The 22,381-nt window shown below is 42.6% G+C and overlaps 1 protein-coding gene across 2 annotated transcripts in view; it reads left to right on the top strand.

Moving 5' to 3' along the window:
• LOC146344598 (uncharacterized) overlaps positions 1 to 22,381 on the top strand; it is a 32,043-nt gene extending 9,662 nt beyond the window's left edge. For both annotated transcript variants that reach the window (XM_084857705.1, XM_084857706.1), the window contains exons 7-13: positions 105 to 143; positions 11,735 to 11,801; positions 12,407 to 12,560; positions 13,929 to 13,976; positions 14,795 to 14,889; positions 17,074 to 17,189; positions 18,573 to 22,381. In XM_084857705.1, coding sequence (XP_084713831.1) covers positions 105 to 143; positions 11,735 to 11,801; positions 12,407 to 12,560; positions 13,929 to 13,976; positions 14,795 to 14,889; positions 17,074 to 17,189; positions 18,573 to 18,619 — 566 coding nt within the window. In that variant the 3' untranslated portion in view covers positions 18,620 to 22,381. The remainder of the gene's footprint in view (positions 1 to 104; positions 144 to 11,734; positions 11,802 to 12,406; positions 12,561 to 13,928; positions 13,977 to 14,794; positions 14,890 to 17,073; positions 17,190 to 18,572) is intronic.

The raw sequence follows: 22,381 nt of genomic DNA, 5'->3' as shown, positions 1-22,381 counted from the left end.
TTTCTCTCTGTCCACCGTAAAGAGTACCTGTTGTGAAGAAGAACTAATATGTATCATCTGTATTTTAGTGAGAATACCGTTTGCTCTCATCTCTTGTCTTGCAGATTTGGAGACCTCTCAACCAAAATCAACACAAACAGACAGTGAGTAAAAGAGAATATTTCATAGAATTGCAACAAATTCTATTGACATTTCAAAACAGCGCTGAATGAGAAAACTATGATAGAGCTTAGGAAGCAGGCTTCAGTAGTTCTGTGTTGATATGTTTGATTATGTGATTGTTTCAGTAAGTTTCTGTTTGTCTCAGTAAGCTTGCAAATGACATCAATTTCATCCAGTAACCTGTTCTGGCAAGCTTTTAAAGTTAGGATGCTTGCTTCTGCAGTTAAATGCCTCAGTCTGTATCTTCAGATGTGGTCTGCTTCTAATGCCAGTTATCGCCAACATCTACCAAGGTTTGCTTTATAGCTTGTAACGCTACACCACCTGTTTGAGAGCTGGTGAACAGTAGCATCCTTGGAGTCACAGGACCTGGTTAATATATGCTCTCCTATGCCATTGGAGAAAATGTAGTGGAACAAAACAGCGAGACCTGTTTGAGCGACATAAGCCTCACAATGCGGAGGCTTTTTGTTTGTTTCCAAATGTTGAATAAGGTAAGTAAAAGCCAGATTCATGTTATGTATGTGTGTGTATATGTATATTGAATTTCAGTGTATATTGGCTTTGAAAGTATTATTTGAAATGTTAGTTTATATTGATAGTTTTCAACACCATTCCTATTTTTTTCTGATTAATGCCTCGTATCATATAAACGTGCATAAATACTTGGGTTCTACTTGAATAAACATCATTAGAAAGTGGAAACAATTGTCCCTTAATTGTTACTTTGTTGAATAATAAAGTGGTAAATGTTATTGACTAGCCACCTTGGCCACTGCAATTTACATTAAAACAGCAAAGATAAAATAATCAGAAGTACAAGATTTATTCACAATTTACGTTTCCCCTAAAACGAGAAGGGTATCAACTAAGAAGATAGTATCTATAGGCAACAAAATTATTTTTGCTGTCTGAATTAAATGATATATCGCCTTAACCTTGTGTATGTAGCAAAAGGAACTCTCATCTAATTTTGCCAAGCTGTTGTGTTCTGAAAAATCAACAAAAACTTGGTTTAGGAAATAATCATTTAGACAACTAATTGTAGCAGACCTGGAACATTTTAAATGTCATTATGCAAACTGCAAACTATCTCAATGGTAGAACTACTTCAAAACATGGTTTCAAAGAAGTTATTGGAGTTATCATTACACAAAGAGCAGTGCTGGTCTTATTCAGTCCAGTTCGGCTATTTGCCAGTCAGGCTGCCCTATTCACTTTTGATTCAAAAGGAGAGGTCCACATGTGCTTCCTTCAGTCCTTGCAGAACTACCCCTCCTTGCAGTGAACAGGGCAGCCTGCAAAGGCAGCTCTAAATCATTGTGATTGTTGAGGGAGGTCACTCACTTTTTTGTAAGAGCAGCATCATTTATGTTGTTCAGAGACAGAGATCGGCATAGTTTTTACAACATTTTAGCCTGAAACAAATACAAGATTCAGACCACTGCTGATTAAGCTGGGAGGGAGGGAGGACCTTGAAAAATGGGATTGACCATCCTGCCAGTGACTTGCCTGTTGTTTCGAAGCCTTCAGTTGTCATTCATAAGGCATTTAGACTCCATTAATATTTTTGTTTCTGAATATTCAACAAACCATCAAGGTCTTTATTGGGTGTCCTTGATATTTTTCATTTATCTTGTCCCGCTTGCCTCAGTTGATATCCTGGCAAATTGTGGTATAATACTGCATTTCCTAGCCATGTAAGAACATCAACTACTTTGGAATTTGTTTTCCGTTCTGTTAGCTTGGTGAATGTTCTTGAGACTCTTTCTTCAGAAATTTGGTAAGAACAAAGGAACTTGTGTCTAGACTGGAGTAATATTCAGATAAGTGTCTACTGAGCTTGACTTTTTATTTGTAGTTGCCATGGCCCCACCTCTACACAAGATTTCTGGCATGTGCAGTGCACTCAGGAAAGAGGATGGAGTTAGTCTTATTTCATTCTGGTCTTTGAAAAAACTCAGAAGAAGTGATAATCTGTTTCATGGCTTCTGAGCAGCTCAAAAGCCTGGCATGATGTGAGAGACTGACCCTGTCTCCTCTCCCAAGTTATCTGTGCATGTCCCCAAAACTCGGACAGTGGGTGCTTCCAGACAAGGCTTCTAATGTGCAGTTGCCCTACTTCATTCTGGAAGGTTACAAGGGCTCCAGACGATGTCGTCTTCTACTCATAGCCCTTCTGTGTTTTCCCAATGCTTCTTACGTCCTTTTTCTTACCACCAAAAATCAGTTAAGTCAGAAAAGATGGAATAGCTGCCGAGTGCCTTCTGATGGGTAGTGCTTCCTTGGTCTGGAAACACACAGTGTTAATCCTTCTGCTCAGCATGAAGTGAAAGACCCCTTCCTGCCTCAGTTCTCTGTGATGTGCAGAGAACTCTGAGAAAGGGAAGTGTCTTTCTTTATGCTGGGCATGGGTAAGCTGGCCCAGACCTCCTGGCAACTACATTTGTGTAGCCTTTTACAAAGATGTTCATGCACGGATACCAAAATTGTTAGTGTATTTCCCTATGACCTAAAAAAGTTAGGGGCACAGGTAGTCAAAGACACCCTGGTTAGTAGGAAAATCTAAAATGGAACATTTATTAAGTATGTTTAGAGTGCTTTTCAGCATGCAGGCCCTCAATGCAGCGTACAACACAAAAATTTAAAACATTTTAAACAACGAACTTCCCATATTACAGCATACAGTACACAGCAGACAGCAACAAGAAAACCTGAGAGTTGAGTTGGCTGTCAGATCCTCATTAACTCATTAAGTGCTGTGTGAAACAAACAAGCATTTATTGGCAGCCAGAAAGCAAGCAATGAAGCAGCTAGTCCAGGGTTAGGTAACTTGGAGCCCTCCAGATGTTTTGGACCACAACTCCGGTAATCCCTGACCATAGACTATGCTGGCCAGGGCTTATGGAAGCTGTAGTCCAAAACATCTGGAGGGCACTACGTTGCCTACCCCTGGGCTAGTCTTAACTTCCCTAGGGAGAGAATTCCACAATTGGGGGTGCTGCCATGGCCTGTGTTTGCATGACTTAGCCTCTTTCAATAGTGGGATGTAAAGGAGGGCCTCAGATGAAGATCGCAAAATGTTTTTTGTTTTTTTTTACTGTGTTTGCAACAATTTTAAAAAACAAACACACCCACATACATAAAGTCTGCCGCTATATCCATTGTGTGTGTGTGTGTGAAAGAGAGAGAGAGAGAGATGGGCAGGGGGTACTGTGGTTGAATATGGGTTACGTCACACCTGCAAAGTAGCCCATGGTTGTTAGAACCATATTGCTGGGAGGGAGAGTAGTGTATGACACCATTGCAGTGTAGTCCAGAGTTATCTGCTGGTGGGTTGCTTTTTTTTTTTTTAGGGAAATGCAGTCTGAGGTGGGGCTGTAACGCTGAGGGCTAGGAGAACATTTGCATAAAGTTTACTGACAGTGCAATCCTCTACATATCAACTCAAAGAAGTAAGTCTCATTGAGATAAATAGGCCTTAGGAAGAGGGATATGTCCTCTTACCTGGGAGTGTCTCTAATTTACCTCAGGGACTTACTTCTCTTAGTAGACATGTAGAGATTGGGCTCTTTTTGTTGCCTGTTTATTCCCTCTGAGCTCAGCTCAACTGCTCCAATGTAATTAACTGCTCCAGTGTGACTGGCCTACCTTAAGAGTATTCTCTGGCTAGCCCACTGCCGCCTCCTATTACTGACGACCAGTCTGGGTCTCTCATTGGCCATTCAACTTTGCCATCCCTTCCCAGGAAGCTGTGTGTGAGTGCATGCTGGGAATTTGAAATGACAGCCTTTGAATTGTTTTGCTGGCTCAGCTATTGGTGATGCATAGGTGTTCTCCCTGCCCAGTCAGCTGCCTCTTCCTGGACACCCTCCTGCTCCCACCCATTGCAGGAGGACAGCTGCAACACACCAGCTCCCCAGCAAGTAAGTGTGTTTAGGCTTCAGTTCTATGCACACTTACCTAAGAGTAAGTCTTATTGAACACAATGGGACTTTTTCTAAGTAGACATGCATAGGATTGTGCTGTAAGGCTGCAATCCTATACATACTTACCTGGGAGTAAATCCCATTGAACATGGTGGTACTTCTGAGTAGACACGTACAGAGCTGCGGCGTTAAATTTCTTTGAATTGATGTTCATGCAGAAAATGGAGGCAGTTTTCAGGCTCCCACCCCATGGTCTCTATAAGATAAATTTACAAGTGGGATACTGGATGCATCTTGTCTCTAGTATGCATGCATGTATGTAAATGAGTGCACATAGTAAGGCAGCATGCAATGCACAATTGGCCATTTTACATGAACAACCTAGAGTTCACAACCCAACAACAAACCATGAGTCCTGTTCCTCATTTGTTCATGGTTAACAACCCATAGTTAAACCACAGTGCAGAGTTCTTACATAACAACAACCCACGATTCAACGACAACAATACTATGGGTTTTGTTATGTGCGAACCAGGTCAGTGTAAGACAATTATATTTTTCTGGTATAGAATTATTTATTTTATTACATTTGTGTTCTGCCTTTCCTACAGGAGGTGAAGATCTCCCCATTTTTATCTTCACAACAATCCTGTGAGGTAGGTTAGGCTGAGAGGTAGTGACTGGCTCAAGCTCATCCAGTGAGAAATGGGAGGCATTTGCTGGCCCTGCTCAGGCAGCAAAATGCCCTGGCTCTGTGCATGTGTGTGTCCTGTTTGGCTGTTGTGCCTGAATAAGCCAGTGAGTCTGTGATTGTTTCTTGAGAGAAGAGAGTGAGAGAGAGAGAGAGTTTATCTTTTGTGTCTGTGTGCTGTTTGCTGTAAAAAGGGATGCTTGTATTTGAATTCTCTACCATAGACGAGATATTAGTCTTTTGCTTCCAGGAAAACATGGAAGATGATTCCCAGTAAAGTAAGTAGTAAAATATTTTTGGATTATTGTTGTATATAGAATAGCTTTTTTTTTGAGAGAGAGAGAGAGAGAGAGAGAGAGAGAGAGAGAGCGCATGCACAAACGCCGTGTGAGAGTTCAGTACTGGGGGCGGAGTAGGGGGCACATCACAGATAGCTAGCCCCGGGGCCCATCATGGTCTTGATCCATCCCTGCAAAGGCTTTCTGAAAAAAAGTTAGTTCTGAGGAGGAATTTGAAGGAAGAAAGGGAGGTGGTATCACAAAGGCATTCTGGGAGGTGGTTCCAGGCATAAGGGCCAGCAAGGGAGAAAGGGCAGAGTCACTTCAAGGAGCAGGAGACAGTTGGACAGCTGACCAGGACAAGAAACTTGTGCAGGATCTGGGAGTGGACAAGGAGCCAGTGTAGGGATTTAAGGAAGGGTGTCAAGTGGTCAGAGTGATGAGACTGTTGAATAATTCTGGCAGCAGAGTGCTGGATAGATATGAGTGGACCAAGATAGATCAATGGAAGACCAGAGAGGAGAAGATAGCTGTAGTCTAGGTGAGTGATAGCCAGGTTATGCCACCTCCCCCCCTTACCGCAGGGCTCAGTCCTGGGCCCAGTGTTCTTCAACATTTTTATTAATTACTTGGAGGAGGAGGTGCAGGGAATGCTGATCAAATTTGCAGATGACACAAAATTGGGTGGGATAGCTAATAACTTTGGAAGACAGAAACAAAATTCAAAGTGATCTTGATAGACTGGAGGGCTGGGCAGAAAACAACAGAATGACATTTAATAGGGATAAATGCCAAGTTCTGCACCTAGGAAAAAGAAATCAAATGCACAGTTACAAGATGGGGGATACGTGGCTCAACAACACTACAAGCGAGAAGGATCTTGGAATTGTTGTAGATCACAAGCTGAATCTGAGCCAACAATGTGATGAGGCTGCAAAAAAGGCAAATGCTGTTTGGGGCTGCATTAATAGAAGCATAGCTTCCACATCCCGGGAAGTGCTAGTTCCCCTCTACTCAGCGCTGGTTAGGTCTCATCTGGAGTACTGTGTCCAGTTCTGGGCACCACATTTTAAGAAGGATGCAGACAAACTGGAGAGGGTTCAGAGGACAGCAACAAAGATGATCAGGGGACTGGAAACAAAGCCCTATGAAGAGAGACTGAAAGAACTGGGCATGTTTAGCCTTGAGAAGAGAAGACTGAGGGGAGATATGATAGCACTCTTCAAGTACTTGAAAGGTTGTCACAGAGAGGAAGGCCAGGATCTCTTCTCACTCATCCCAGAGTGCAGGACATGGAATAATGGGCTCAAGTTACAGGAAGCCAGATTCCAGCTGGACATCAGGAAAAACTTCCTGACTGTTAGAGCAATAAGACAATGGAACCAATGACCTAGGGAGGTGGTGGGCTCTCCCACACTGGAGGCATTCAAGACGAGGCTGGACAGCCATCTGTCAGGGATGCTCTGACTTGGATTCCTGCATTGAGCAGGGGGTTGAACTCGATGGCCTTGTAGGCCCCTTCCAACCCTACTATTTTGTGATTCTGTGAGCTCCTGTGGAACTGGATGTGTCTGAGTGACCATAGGCAGTAATAGCCTATTTGATAAGCTGGATGGCTGTCACACATCTGCGGTCCAGTCCAGCTGCTTGGATGAGACTCAGCTGGGAGCAGGCAGGGGTGGAGATGCCAAAGATGTAGATAAGAGGGAAGCGAAGTGGCAGACAGAGGTGGAAGGAGGACAACAATGAACAGTCAAGGAGGGAGAGTGGAACACAGGGACATTGAGTGAAAGAGACTTAGGAGAAAGGCAAACTAGAGGGGGAAGCCAGAGAAAGCAGTTTAGGAAAGAAGGGGAGAGAGGAATACCTTTTCTTCGGCAGGCTCTTGAAACCCCTTCTTCTGTCCCAGGGATGGGGGGAGCTTCTTGTGCCCTTGGCAGGCTGATTCGGAATGGCCTTGTGCTTCAGCCTCTAGTGGAGAGCAAGCCACGCCAATGGGGGAAATCAACCCTGCTCTGGGAATTCCCAGACCCTAGATCTCCAAGTCTGGCCAGTCAAGGGTGGAGGTGCTGGCAGCCAGGCATGGATGAAATCCTAGAAGAGACATCAAGTTAAGCTCCAAAGAAAGGAACTGATCATCTCAGCAGGGAAGTTGAACCTCTTTCAGCTTGAGGGCCAAATTCAGGGTTAAGAGAAGCTCTAGAGTGTGCATTCCAGTGGGGAGTGGGGCTAAAAATACTTGAAATACGGTGTATGGGTTTCTTATCATTTCTTATTGCTTGTGGTTCATAGATGGATCACACCATATCCCAAAACTAAGTTGAGGGAAGGTGCAAGGGGAGAAACAACAGATAATTCTACACACTTCAATAGGTTTACAGGTCTGAAACCTTTGCCTAATGGTCGGGGGCATTGGTGTGAGCTCATAGAGGGGTTTTATGCTCTCAAGAATCACTACCCTACTTCAGAACTAGAAGTAATTCTGTTCTGCCATGACACGTTCACAAGTTCTGAAGGGGTGGCAACATGTGTCCTGTGGGTCATGTGCAGACCCCCCATGGCCCTGGCCCTGCTGCCGATTTGCAGGCAGAATTGCACTTCCAGAGCTCAATTCTGCTTCCAAACAAGGCATGCGCTCTCTGTGCACCTTCTTTCCTTGCAAAAACGCTGCCTTTTTTTTTGCTACCGCCACACAAATTCGCATAGAATCTACACTAAATATCCTTGTCTTCCTTGTGTGCATTTATTTGTATGGGTATGAGCTCATAGAGAGGTTATGTGCTCTCAACAATCAGAGCCCTACTTGAGATCCAGAAGTAATTCCCTGCACCCATAAGTCCACAACTTCTACACTAAACATCCTTGCCCTCCTTGTATATTTACTTGTATGGGTATTTACTTGGTGCTGGCAGCCTAGAAAAAAACTTGATTTAATTGCAGATAAAGTGAATTCAGTCTTTTCAGCTGTAGAGTGTATCTCCATATATTTCTTTGATCCTAAAGAAAGGTGGAAATAAAGGGAGTGTCTCGTTCTTCCTTGAGGTCACTTTGCAGGACCACAATCTGAGGCATGCACCCTTTAGAGGAAAGAGATAACTGAAATCTAAATTATTTGTTTTCTTTTTATGCTGTCATATTTCCTTTTGAAAAAACATGGTATTAAACTGTCTGAAGGGATCCTGTAGGTCATCTAGTCCATCTACCTACTCAAGGCAGGACCTGCAATGCAGGATGCAGCGAAAGCATTGCTGATGAATGGGTGTCCAGCTTCTGCTTAAATACCTCCAGTGAAGGAGAGCACACCACTGCCCAAGGCAGTCTGTTTCACTGTCAAACAGCACTTACTATTGGGAAGTTTCTCCTTATGTTTAGATAGAATCTGCTTCCTTGCTATTTCCACCCATTGGGTCTAGCCCTTCCCTCTGGAGCAACAGAAAAACTCTGCTCCATCTTCTCCATGAGAGCCTTTGAGATATTTGCTATCTTGTTTCACTCAATCTTCTCTTCTCCAGGATACCCAGCTCTTAGGACATAGTTTCCAGACGCCTCACCATCCTGGTTGCCATTCTCTGTCTGTGCTCCAGTTTCTCAATATCCTTCTTAAAATGTGGCATGCAGAACTGGACACAGTACCCCAAATGTGACCTGGCCATTGCAGAAGAGAGCAGAATGATTACATCCTGTGATCTGGATACCATGCTTCTGTTAATGCTGCCTAAGATTGCATTAGCTTTTTTAGCAGCTGCATCATACTGCTGGCTCATATTCAACTTGTGTTCCACTAAGTCCCCTAGATCCTTTCCACATATTGTTGTTCAGTCATTAAGTCGTGTCCGACTCTTCGTGACCCTATGGACCATAGCACGCCAGGCCTTCCTGTCCTCCGCTCTCTCCCGGAGTGTGCTCAAGCTCATATTCATTGCATCAGTGATGCTATCTAGCCATCTCATCCTCTGCCGTCCCCTTCTCCTTTTGCCTTCAATCTTTCCCAGCATCAGGGTCTTTTCCAGTGACTTTTCTCTTCGCATTAGGTGGCCAAAATATTTGAGCTTCAGCTTCAGTATCTGTCCTTCCCATGAGCAGTCAGGGTTGATTTCCTTTAGGATGGACTGATTTGACCTCCTTGCAGTCCAGGGGACTTATAAGAGTCTTCTCCAGCACCACAGTTCAAAAGCATCAATTCTTCGGCTCTCAGCCTTCCTTATAGTCCAGCTCTCACAGCCGTACATTACTACTGGGAAAACCATAGCTTTGATTATACGAACCTTTGTCAGCAAGGTGATGTCTCTGCCTCTTACTATGCTGTCTAGGTGTGCCAAAGCTTTCCTTCCAAGGAGCAAGCAATCCCCTATGATGAAGAGGACATCTTTTTTGGGTGTTAGTTCTAGAAGGTGTTGTAGGTCTTCATAGAACCGATCAACCTCAGCTTATTCGTCCACAGTGGTTGGGGCATAGACTTGAATTACTGTGATGTTGAATGGTTTGCCTTGGATTCGTACTGAGATCATTCTATTGTTTTTGAGATTGTCCCCCAGAACTGCTTTTCCCACCCTTTAGTTGACTATGAGTGTTACTCCATTTCTTCTAAGGGATTGTTGCCCACAGTAGTAGATATAATGGTCACCTGAATTAAATTCGCCTATGCCTGTCCATTTTAGTTTGCTGATTCCCAAGATGTCGATGTTCAATCTTGCCATCTCATGTTTGACCACCTCCAGCTTACCTTGATTAGCTGATCTTACATTCCAGGTTCCTAAACAATATTGTTCTTTACAGCATCGGACTTTCTTTTCACCACCAGACACATCCACAGCTGAGTGTGCTTTCGGCTTTGGCCCAGCCGCTTCACTCTTTCTGGCGCTACTTGGAAATTCCCTCTGCTCTTCCCCAGTAGTATATTGGACACTTTCCGACCTGAGGAGCTCATCTTCTGGCGTCATCTCTTTTAGCCTTGTGATACGTTCCATGGGGTTTTCTTGGCACGAATACTGGAGTGGGTTGTCATTTCCTTCTCCAGTGGACCACATTTTGTCAGAACTCTCTGTCATGACCTGTCCGTCTTGGGTGGCCCTGCACGGCATAGCTTATGGCTTCACTGAGTTACGCAAGCCCCTTCGCCACAACTAGGCAGTGATCCATGAAGGGGTCCACATATACAACCTCCAAACCAGATCTCCCCCATCCTATACCCATCCCTTTGATAATTTTGTACCTAAATGCAGGACTGTACATTTATATGTCTGTTGAATTTCTTTTTGTTATAACGGGATAATTTATTGTCAGTGCTTTTTGGTGAAGTTACCTCTTTGTGACAGCCAGGGTCAGGGCAGTGAGTACAAGAAGAGAGGCTGAGATCCTCTATTCCAGCCTTCCCCAACCTCGTGCCCTCCAGATGTTTTGGACCACAACTTCCATCAGCTCCACCAAGCATGGTAAATAGTCAGGGATTATGGGAGTTGTAGTTCCAAACATCCAGAGGACTCCAGGTGGCCTCCCGTGCATTGCACACTATCAGATCTTCTGTGCCATGATGATTTAGGGTTTGCTGAAAACTGATTCCCACTGTGGGCAGCCAAAGGGCGCACGACTTCAATTGCTGCTACTGAGCATGCTCTTCTGCACTTGAGCATGCTCAGCAGCATTACGTTGTGCGGCCGCCTCCTGCTTTTGAAAAGACCGGAAGTGCCTCCTTCCACCTGTCCGGCTTCGTCTCTTCCAGGTAGGTAGAGGCGGCGGCCAGAGGAAGACGGGCGGGCGCCTCATGCACCCACGCTGCGCAGGCTTGTCGTGTTTAGCCCATCAGCAGAGCCTCCCTGCAGCCCGGAGGCAAAGGAGGCTCGAGTTCTGCCTTCTCCTCCGCCCCGGTGATGCTTCCTCGGGGGCTGCAGAGAGCGCAGAGGCAAGGCGCTTTGCACAGTCATCCCTCCGCCCATTGCGGTCTCGCCCCTCGCAGCGGACCTCTGTCTGGATAGCGGCCAGAGCGCGGTGTTGCTTTGGCGAAGGCGCTGGCCATGTGAAGTGAAGCCGCCCAGGGACCGCCTGGCGCAGCCTCACCCCAGCAGCGAGGGGCCTCGCGTGCAGTGCCGTCCGTAGGTAGGTTTGAAGGGCCAGCTCCGACACCCCGCAGAAGTGAGGGGTAAAGCTTTGTCTGTCAGGGTGGTCACGAGTCCCACGTTTGAATGCCCCCCCCTTCCTCCTTGCATGGAGAAAACTAGGATAGCATGGAGAAGGGCCCAGCCTCGCGTTCTGCCTGACATGCTTCTCGTCTTCTGTGCGCAAGCGGTTCTCACCCCACCTCGAGGCCCCTGCGTGGCAGCGTTCAGAAGTGCAACTTCTCCGCAGCCTGAGGTGTTCCAGCCAGGGCAAGAGATTTTTCTGTTGCATTAGCCACGACTGTCTGTAGCGGTTTTATGAGGTTTCTAGGGAAATTAATGTCGCTTCCTTTCATTGTTGAAAAACACAAAACAAAAATGTACAATATAATCCTTGCTCACGTTTTACTCAGAAGTAAATCACATGGCGTGCAATGGGACTTGCTCCTGAGTAAGCGTGTCTATGATTGCAACCCTACAGCCTGATCTTATGCATGTGTATACCCCTCTCCTTATTTGCTTATTTTGTACAGTGTTTACCATGTTGTGCAGCTGTCCCAATCCTCATGTTTTCTTCCTTAGGGTCTGACCTCAATTCAATGGCGTCTGATAATGCTTTACAGAAGATGATGGACAAGCAGTCTTCAGAGTGAGAACTGAATCCACTCCTGTGTATCAGGGTTAGGGATATGTTGGAAGTGCAGAACGTTTCAAAAATGGGGAAGGGGAGAGATGGGGGACAAATCTCTTTCCAGCTGTTATATTATTATCACAGAAGTGGTATTCCAACAGATAGGATGTCTGGCATGGACCTTGGCTCACCATTGTGTCCGTTGTAATTACCGCTGCTTTTCTTGTAGTTATTTGACTATTCTGTAACTGAGCAGAGTCTAACTACAAAAACAGAGTAACTACAGAGTCTACTACAAAACCTTGTTTTTTAAAGAAAGGTCTCTGGCTTGACCATCTTCTAGGTAACAATCACGCTGTTATCTCCATGGCAAAGCCTCCCTGGGGGTCTTGCAGTGCACCTGACTGGTACATGCATCATAGCAAACCAGCAGTGGCTGATGAGCCTAAATAAGCATTATGTGCCTTCATGGGCACTGCGAATCTCCTCTAGGTGATTGGGGAGAAGGGGAGGTGAAGAGTCTTAAAATGAGGAGAATTCTAATCAGTTGTATCTCTTGTACGAGTCCAGAATTTCTTTGATAACAAAGCGCATAATGTGTCATGGTTAAACTTTGTCTGCAGACATCGTATTCCAGACATGCCAAACTACATGGTTCATAAGGAGTTTAAGGGAGAAGTTCTTGCCACCTATGACCCTAAAAGGGGGCCTTTTGACCATGATATGAAAAGTGTTTGGAAAAGAGATGCTGATGATGAAGAAAATAAAGAGAAAAAGGTATGGTTGAGATATTCTTAGATTACTACTACATTTTTGAGAAAATATTTATTTTTATAGTGCCATCTTAAATATATGGCACTTTACAAGAAATGAGTATGACAGATCCCTAGCCCTAAGGGGCTTACAATCTAAAACAGACACAGAGAAACAACAGATGAAGGGGGAATAAAGGCATAGATTAGCAGGGAAAGAATATGCAATTACTTCTATTACATGTACTTTAGCTTACTTGCAGTACCGTATCAGAACTAGGGGGATGATCTGACGGCTTCTCAGATAATAGATAAATATTTAATAAACAATTTGCTGCTAGTATGTGGGTTGGATTATATAAAATCAGACACTATTCCATCAGGATTATAGATTTTGAAACTATCCAGGGATGGTTTTTCTGCATACCTCTGGTGTTTTTGTTGCAGTATACTGACAGTACAATCCTATGTTTTATTTTGAAAACTTTTTCCTCTTAACATGGGCAAAACATCTGCCCAAAGGGTTGTGGTGAGGAAGGAAGACCATGTATGAAATAATTGCATCTTGCAATTCCTGCTAAATGTGGATGACATCCATCTTCTTCTCCCTGCTTTAGTGAAAATCCTACCCATTATATGATTCTATCATATGTAGGCTATGGCTACAATATTGTGGCTGCTGAGTTTTTGCTTTGTCTAGGAGGAATTGTCCCTTTTGCATGTGTGTTCATATGCACATTTCTGTGGTTTATGCTCTTTTTATATGAGGCTTGGAAAAATGTTTTGGACTGCTATCATATACAGACATACTTGGATGTGAGCAGCATTAAGCTTAATGGGACTTATTAGAAAATATGTTTAGTGTTATAATACTTCAACCATGTAAATTCATTCTTGCAAATACCATAATAACATTCTTAGTGAGTCTTGTGGCACCTTAAAGACTGTTACAGCTTTAAGTAGTTATCAATAAGGACTTTATGCCATTAGCACATGTTTTATTAAAGTGTTTTATTCTTGGGCACTGTTTAAAGTCAGGGAATATTTCAGTGGGACGTGGTCTGTCTTAACTGAAGTATAAGGTTTTGAAGTTAGTCTTTATATAAACATGGGGCTGTGTCCATTTCCCCTCCCTGCTTCAGCTCCCCAGGCACCCCCCAGATCTGCTACAGAGGGTTGGGGAACCCTCTGGAGCAGATTTGTGGTATGTGCAGTGGAAAGCGGGGTGGTATGTGCAGTGGAAAGCGGGGTGGTGGTGGGGGAGAGAACGCCTTTTGCGCGAGCGGATATCCCTTCACATAATGTTGGATTTAGCCCATGATGTCAAAGAGTCAATATTGGTATGTTTTTATCACAAACGTCATAACATAAACAACTTTATTTTTCCCATAAGGAAAAAGAAACACAAGTTGAGGGCTCTCCAGGTAGCAGAAAAGCAGAGGTGAGTTTCCCTAATACTAGAACTTGATTTGATGAAAGGTGGAGGGAAAACATCAGATGGAACACTTTTATGAACAGCTGCGTCAGGAAACTGGCATTTGGACTAGGCCATCTTGTTAAAACAATTAATGATTGCACATTTTTCTTTCAGATACTATCATGGTCTCCCCCTTTCCTTACGTCCTGGTGACTGTTTACTTATACCAAACCAGGCTCCTTATTAAACAGTCTGCTAATGAACTTCAACCCAGAGTTTCAAATCCTAGTAAATAGTAAACCCTGGCTAGCCTTAGCAGTTTTTCAAGTACTGTTGCAATGTTTAACCATGCTTAATTTCGGCTGGGGAGTGGAGTGGCTTGAGGGAGTGTATGTGCAAGCTTCAGGTCTCTTTTTGATCTTTTAACCATGGTTTTGACAGCATATAGTATGCACACCTGACTGTTCTAAAATGTTAATCTTAACCTAACTGAAAGTCAACAACCTTAATCACTTTGTAAAGTAAGGCTTGGGATGCATTATGTAACTGCCATTGTCCAGAGCCAGGTGGCTTTCCCTTTTCTCTTTGTCAAAGCCATTGAGGGTTGGGGGAGGACATATTCTTATGCATCAGAAGCTAGACAGATCAGATTTATTTGCGTGGTAATAGGGTGTCCCACCCTCAGAAGAGGAAGGATTTTGAAAGATGGCTGCATCTCTTACAGACTATAATGCAATTCTCTTCGGAATATTCTTTCCTTTTAGCTGTTCCTTCAGACAGTTTTAATCATGCATGTGTTTATGCCAACAACTGAATTAGGTTTTCTTTTCACACTGAAAAAGCTTCCTGCTGTATCACCAAGATACCCGCACAGAAAGCCACCATCTTTTGAAGAGGAAGACCCCCATGGAGGAAACAGGCTTTACTTCCCTCCAATGTTAGTAATATATAATGCTTGTGTTTAAATCCAGGTTCTGCTCTTGCATGTGCAAGTAACTCTACTGTTTGGTGTAGAGATATGCATAATGCAGCCTTGTAATAAGCCCACAAAAGTTACTAGTCTGCAAAGTGCTTTATGAGCCTGCTGGAGGCTAACAGAGGAGGGATGGAGCACTTCGTCCCTTCACCAGCACCAGACCACTCAACCCCAATCAGTTGTAGATTTCATTTGATTGTTCTGAGTAAGCAGAATTATATTTGAATAGTATACATTTTGTAGTTCCTGAAGCACCTCTCAAACCAGACAAAACATTCAGTGAATGAATAAATTAATGAATTGTTCAAACAACTGTAAATAATAACATAACTACAATTATGAGGCAAGCTACGAACATTGCAAAATATCCTATAATTATGATGATTAAAAGTATAACTGAATTAGTAGCTGACAATTTAATATATCCTTATTACCATTACTGTTAATATTACCCTTCTGTTCAACAAAGCAGTTGAATGCAAGTAGGTCTGCCAATTACGTAAATATGAGCATTTAATAATATAAGATCATATTTACCTAGATTACCTAGTGCTAAATAAGCATGTTTGGCAAGCTTCATTTTCTCCCAGGATTTCTCTCTCAGCCATGCTAAAATCTCTCTTTATAGCTTTCTGCCTAAAATGGCCAAGGCCCTTATCGCAAAACATCCATGTTTGCCTGATTCAAAGAAACCTTTCTGTCCAATTTAGGGAAGCTCAGTCAAATTCAGGGAGCCTTGCTGAGAATTAATTTCTTCCCTCTCAGGAAAGTCATATTTTCCCTGGTTCAGCCAGGCCTTTGCCATTTGTAAGAAAGCATTCTACTCTAATCTATAGCATTTACAGACTATAAGAAGTTAATCATTCCTAAAAAATACAATGATTACTCGTCAATTACATGCATACTTGGTGACAATCTGGAATGTCTGAAAATGGTGGCAGGTGTACCCCTGGCTTCATTTTAGGAGTTTATCATTTGGAAACTATTGTGGGTTTGATAGTTTTGGATCATTATTTCCTTCTCCTGGTCATTCATATTTACCAATAGTTTCTCTTTTGACTGGCGGTGTTTCAAGCCTGACAGTTTTTACACTGATAAGAGTGGTGTGTGAGTGTGTAGTGAACATCCATGTATGTTGGCCAGTATGAAAATTTGCCCATGAGTTTCTTTTAGTGGCTGGGATGCAAAGAACCATGAGAGTAAGTCCACATGTCCAAGGGGTTTGTGTTCCTCAAATACAAGCCTTTCGTGCTACATTCCTTGTACTACTCCCCCTAGTACACTGATAGATTCAGATTTCTGTGCATGCACCTGTGCTGGTGGACTCCCCTGCCTCCTCCCCCCCACCCATAGCAGCCTCCTGAAAACGCTATACAGAGGGCCAAGGACCCCTGCTGAATGGGATAGGCTGTAGTGCAGGGTGCTGAGGGGAAAGGGGGATTCCTCCAAATTGCAGAGGAGGCACCTTCCTTTACTGGAGCTCCATTCATGTAAGATGTCCCTGCCTGATTTGGGGGAATCCTCCCTTCCAAAGCCTTCTTCATTCAGTAGGGTCCCCTGACCCTTGGTATAGGATGGGGAGGGGGCAGTACTGCAGGGAGGAGGGGGCTGGGAAGCCCACTTCTGACAGCCAAGGTGCACACACCTTGAATTCCCCCCTGCTCGTTTGGATCCCAACTACTGTGTGTGTGTTCATGTGCAGCATACACAAACACACACACACACACACACGCGCGCGGATCCTGTGCTCAGCAGGCACAAGGTATACACAGCAAAACAAGACACACAATCATGTCACAGAAACATACACATGATATAAGCATGGCTTTTTCTCTACATCTGTTTAGAAAAGGTTACTGTGTGAAGTAACCCCAAGTGTCCTTTCTAGTGCTTTGCATGTTATATTGTCTATACAAATAGCACAGATAATTTACAATAATGGAGCATTTCAATAAACTGATAAATTGTTTTTTAAAAAACAGCGGTACAGGGTATAAGTAGTAAACCATTTTGACTGATAGCATTCTTCTAAAAATCACACGTTGTTTACACACTAAATTTTTTACAAGATGACATAGTAATGTAAGTAAAAGTATGGGTACCAGTTCTGGTTTAAACTTTAATATTTAACTGCTTTCTTTGTAGGGCTGTTCCCCCCAAAAATGAACATGTAAACTTCACTAAACTGATGAGCAGCGGTTATGGGGGTGAGTGGCGTCAGCAGCATGACGCGTGGGAGAAAAGCAATCCACAGCTTGACGGTAACATGTTACAACTACTTTTTTTTTTAAGAAAGATGTCGTAATCATTGGAAATAAGCAGCAAAGCTAGATGCACATGTCTCCCCTTTGAAAGCCATGAGACATTCCTGTAGATCACCCTTCCCCAGTTCCTGGTGTTGGACTGCAACTCACATCATTCTCAGCTATCATGGGAGTTGTAGTCCAAGACCTTGGGAAGGTACTAGGGACTGGGCAAGGCTGCAGTAGTTAAACTCAGGAAATTGGACTTCAATTCATAGCTTACTAATTCATGCTGTACGAGAGCAGGGCTGTCAGCCCTGTAAGAAGCTAGCTCAGGTTTTGCCTCTTCTCCAGCCGTTGTCCAGTAGCCATCCCATCAGCCTGTACAATAGGGGGAGACTGGAAATAGTGCCTCAGCTGAGAGACTATCGATTTTTGGCTCTTCCTCCCTTTGAACTCTTTCCATTTCAGCTGGTCATGATAAGAAGACAGTGATTACAGCAGCCTTCCCCAACTTCAGTGATGTGTGCTAGCTCACACTCCAAAGTATCTCTTAGAATTTAATCCTGCATTGGAGAAGCTCCCGAGTAGGAAGGCAAGGTTGTATTTGTGTTGTTTGTGTCTGTGGAGAATAGAGAAAACATAGTAAAATACTCACAGTGACTCCAAGGGGGCTGTCTGAGTGCTGTGCTGGAGAAGATAAGAAACGGGGAGGGGGGGAGCATTATTAGCCAAGACAGCTGGGATAGGGAGGATCATTGTATGAAGGTTAATTAAACTTGTCCATGCAGTAGAGGAAGCAAAGTAGGAAGCTTTTGAAAAAGGAAAATGTAATCCAAATTAGGAAAATGAATTCTTTATGTATCGGAAAACAACTTTGTTTTATTAGTTACATTCCAGCCTTTTTCCAGGAATTTTAGCTATTCAGTACACAACACCTGCCTTAAAAAATCCCCAAACTAATAGTGCAATCCTATGCATGTCTACTCAGAAGTAAGCACCATTAAGTTCAATGGGACTTACTCCCAGGTAAGTGTACATAGGATTGAAGCCTAAGGCTGGAGTTGTATGCACATTTACTTAGAAGTAAGCTCCACTGAAAATAATGGGACTTATGTATATCATGTTATTTTCTACATTATTGTTGTTACCACACATTAGTAGAGTCACACTGTTCAGATGAAAGAACAATTAAGTGAGGAAGGAATGGGAGGACTGATGCTTCTTTAAAGAGGAGTAATACCCCAATTCTTGTGCTGTTTCTTCATTTCAAGTCAACGTTACAAGATTAGAGCCCCTTCTCTGTCCACCCTAAGGAGTATTTTTTGTAAAGAAAAGAAACTGCCATTTATTGCCTGTGTTTTAGTGAAAAGAATACCCAATTTCCTTTATCTCTTGCAGATCCAGAGACATCCCAGCGAGAATCAACACGGACAGACAATGTGTAAAAGCAGATGCTTCATAGAATTGCCACAAATCCTGTTGCTATTTCAAGACAACACTGAGTGCCGAAAACTATAATACAGATTAGGAAGCAGGCTGCAGTAGTTAGGTGTTGATGTAGATTATACAAGTCTCACCTAAACAATGGGCCACATTCATCCCTGATGATTTTTTTCTATTTGTTTCAGTAAGTTTGCAACTGACATGAATTTAGTCCAGCAATCTGTTTCAGCAAGCTTTTAGCAAGTTTCAGCAAGTCTGGTTTCAGCAAGTCTGGGTGCTTGGTTCTGCTGTTTAAATGCCTCCGTCTGTTGTATCTTAAAGTGTTGTCTGCTTCTAATGCATATTATCACCAACTTCTAGTAAGGTTTGCTTTATAGTCTGGTCTAAAGCAACACCATCTGCTTGAGAGCTGGTGAACATTAGCATCCTTGGAGTCACAGGACCTGGTTAATATATGCTGCGTTGTGGTGTTGCATCATTGGAGTGCAAGCGTATTGTTCCATTAAAATGAGACTAATTTCATTAACACAAGCTTTTCAGTGCTAGGATTTCTTTTTAAAAGTTTCTTTGTGCTGAATGCGGTAAGTAAAATGCGCCAGTTTTTTGCGATGTTGGTCCATGCAAAAAGAATATATATTAATTTTGAATTACAGTGTAATTGGATTGTACTGATAGTTTTCAATACCATTCTTATGTTGTCCTGATGTATACCTCATATCATATACACTTACAGAAATACTTGGGTTTCATTTGAATAAATCATTAGCAAGTAGAAATAATTGTTTAATTATTGCCTTAGGGGTGTGTATGTAGCAAAAAGAACTTTCACCTAATCCTGCCAAAGCTGTTGTATTCTGAAAAAATTAAGAAGATTTTACTTGGGAAATAGTAGTTTAGAAAACTAATTGGAACAGATCTGGCACATTTTAAATTTTGTTTGCAAATTGTAAACTAAAATAGTTTAGAAATACTTCAGAACTTGATTTCAAAATCACCATTTGTTTTTCAGTGCATCTCCTTTGTTTGGTGAATGCATTTGAGACCTTTTATATTGTTTAACTTGCCTCAGTTGATTTCCTGGCCAATTGTGGTACAATATTGCATATCCTAACATCAACGAATCAAGAATTTATTTTCTATTACATTCCAGTTGCTTGGTGAATGCTCTTGAGGTGCTTCCTTCAGAAGTTCAATAAGAACAAAGGAGATTTGTGTCTAGATTAGAGTTGTCATAACCTTCAATATCATATATACAAATAGGTGGTCCGCTAATTTTGGCTGGTCTTGGTAGCCAGGCATTATTTGTAGTTGCCACTGACTTCACTTCTCCTCAAAACTTCTGGCATGTGTGTAGGATTCACGAGATGGGATTGAATTGGTCTTGCCTCATTCTAGGCTTTGGAGAAACTCAGAAGCAGTAAGAATCTTCCATGTATAGTGGTTGAATTAAATGGGGAGAGCAGAGGAGACTGGGGTCCCTTACCTTTTGTGGTGGCCCTTTAAGCTGTTGTTTTTTTATAAGGGTACAGGGGGGCACAAGTTTGCTAAGATAGGAGTGAGTCAGGGTTTGGGGCTTTTGAATTTCATGAAGGGCCCCCTACCTTTTCCCCATAATTCAAGCACTGTTCTTGCAGCTTCTGAGCACCTTGAAAACCTGCACATGTCCAAGAACTCAGAGGGAGAACATGAATTGAAAGACCCCTCCTTCCTTGGAGTTCTCTGTGGCGATATCTTGGGGAAGGGGAAGGTCTCTTGCTTTGTGCTGGGAAAGCAGGCACAGACCACCTGCCTACTGCATTTGTGGACCCTTATACAAAGATGCTCAAGCACGGAAGAGAGTGGTGGGATACTTTCCCATGACCTAGACATCTGAAGGTAGGAATACAGGTAGTCAAACACTCCTAGTTACTAGGAAAATCTGAAAATGGGAACATTGTATTTACCTGCCTTGAAATGGCTACAGTCCAATGGTCAAGATATTTTTACTTTAGCTAGATATAATAACTTACCTTGTTTGCTTGATGAGTTTTATACCTTGTGAGAGGTTATCACTGCAGTGCAGTGACCAAGTGAGAGAACGCATGCTGATGACCAAACTATCCCAGTGTGAGTTTTCTCACCTCAGGGTAGCTTGGCTAGCTGTCTTATCCTACCAAATGGTAAGGAGAAGTTTGCCACACATGTAGTGCATCTGTGGGTAAAATGGCCACCTGGATGGGCTCATACACAGGGTGGAATGTTGGCCTTTTAGGAGGTCCATTGGCCCTTGGCAAACTTGAGTTGGGCTTGGACTGGTACAGGGGGGATTTTCATTAGTAGCCAGGAACACAGCCCCTGCTTTGTATTAAAAAAACCAACCAAACAAACAAACAAACCCTACAGTATGCTACAAAGTTAGAAATGGGAGGAGAAGGGAGTGGTGGTGGAGTAAAGAATAGCAAGTCTAGGGGGCATCCTGTTACTCCTGTAGACAGATCTACAGTATGGAATACTCTATATGGCTAAGTAAAATTCTGAAGTGAAACTAATGAAAGCAAGATTTTATTTTTCAGGTGTCAGTTAGTTTCATAATATACTAGCTTTAATAGCGAGGGGAACTGTATACACTTCCATTGGTAGTGATGATAACATTGGAGACATTTGGACATAACAGTAAAACATGGTTTAGCATTATGAGAATGAGCCTTGGGCTCACACGCTCTGTCCATCCCCCGTCTTCTGGCATGGCCACAAGAAGATCAGAAGCTTCCACTGTGGTTTAGCATGTCTGAATGCTAAAAAGTGATGAATCTTAACTATGGTAAGTTGAAACAAGCCAGCTTCATAAACTATAGTTTGAAGTTGACTTGCTTCAGGAAATCATAGTTAAGATTAACCGCAGTTTGTCTGGGTTGGGACATCACAACAAGTTGTCATTAATCTAAAATGGAAATAAACGCTTCTGAACGCTTCCTTACAGTCTTGCCAGAGGGGTGGGGGGAACACGCAAGCCCAAAGCTCAAAGCAGTTTGTCAGAAGGACACTCTTTTTACCAGTGCTTTCATTATAGATTTTTTTGTTTTTTGGTAATTTCTAGAACATTTTCTAGAATTACAACATTTAAAAAAATGAGTGAATGAAAAGCTGCTTCTATGAGTCATACAAAGTTTAGATGTTATGCTAACTTTGTGATATTTTTATTAGGAGTCTCTTGGGAATAGTTTTCTTCCTGTTCAGCTCTGTGAGAATCATTTGGTAAAAGTTCAAGCTCTACTAATGGCCATCTTAAGGAAGAAATCATTATCAACTTACCCCTGAATATTTGTTCATTTGAAATTATGCTTACTAGTAATGACTAGAGATCTTTGGAATTTGGGGGGCAGAATATTCTTAGCAGGAAAGTGTGTTGGGTACAAAAAATTACAGTAGTTTTTGGGAAGCAGAAAGTGCCATAAGAACTTGCCAACTTTTGTGCTTGCCAAACAGCTTTTTAAAGAAAAAAAAAGAAGCTTGTAAAGGGAAATTCTTAGTTTCCTGCCTGTATTGGACGGAATTCTTGTACACTACAGTACCATATAATGAGATTCAGGAAAGGCAGTAAGAATAATTCTGAGTTGTAAACAAACAACTTTGCACACAACAGCCCAATACATTGTTCCTTTCCTAGTAACCTGGTTGCTGCTACTGTTTTAATTGTTTCTTTTGCATATGATGACTGACTGACTATTCATTATATCTGTTTATGTTTTTAATTTAAAATTGAGTATAATAAAAGATTAAACTGG

Source organism: Heloderma suspectum, chromosome 5 (assembly GCF_057233095.1).
Source record: "Heloderma suspectum isolate Gila_16-S chromosome 5, 16-S_ref, whole genome shotgun sequence".
Taxonomy (NCBI): Eukaryota; Metazoa; Chordata; class Lepidosauria; order Squamata; family Helodermatidae; genus Heloderma; species Heloderma suspectum.
This window is presented reverse-complemented; position numbering and strand designations above follow the sequence as displayed.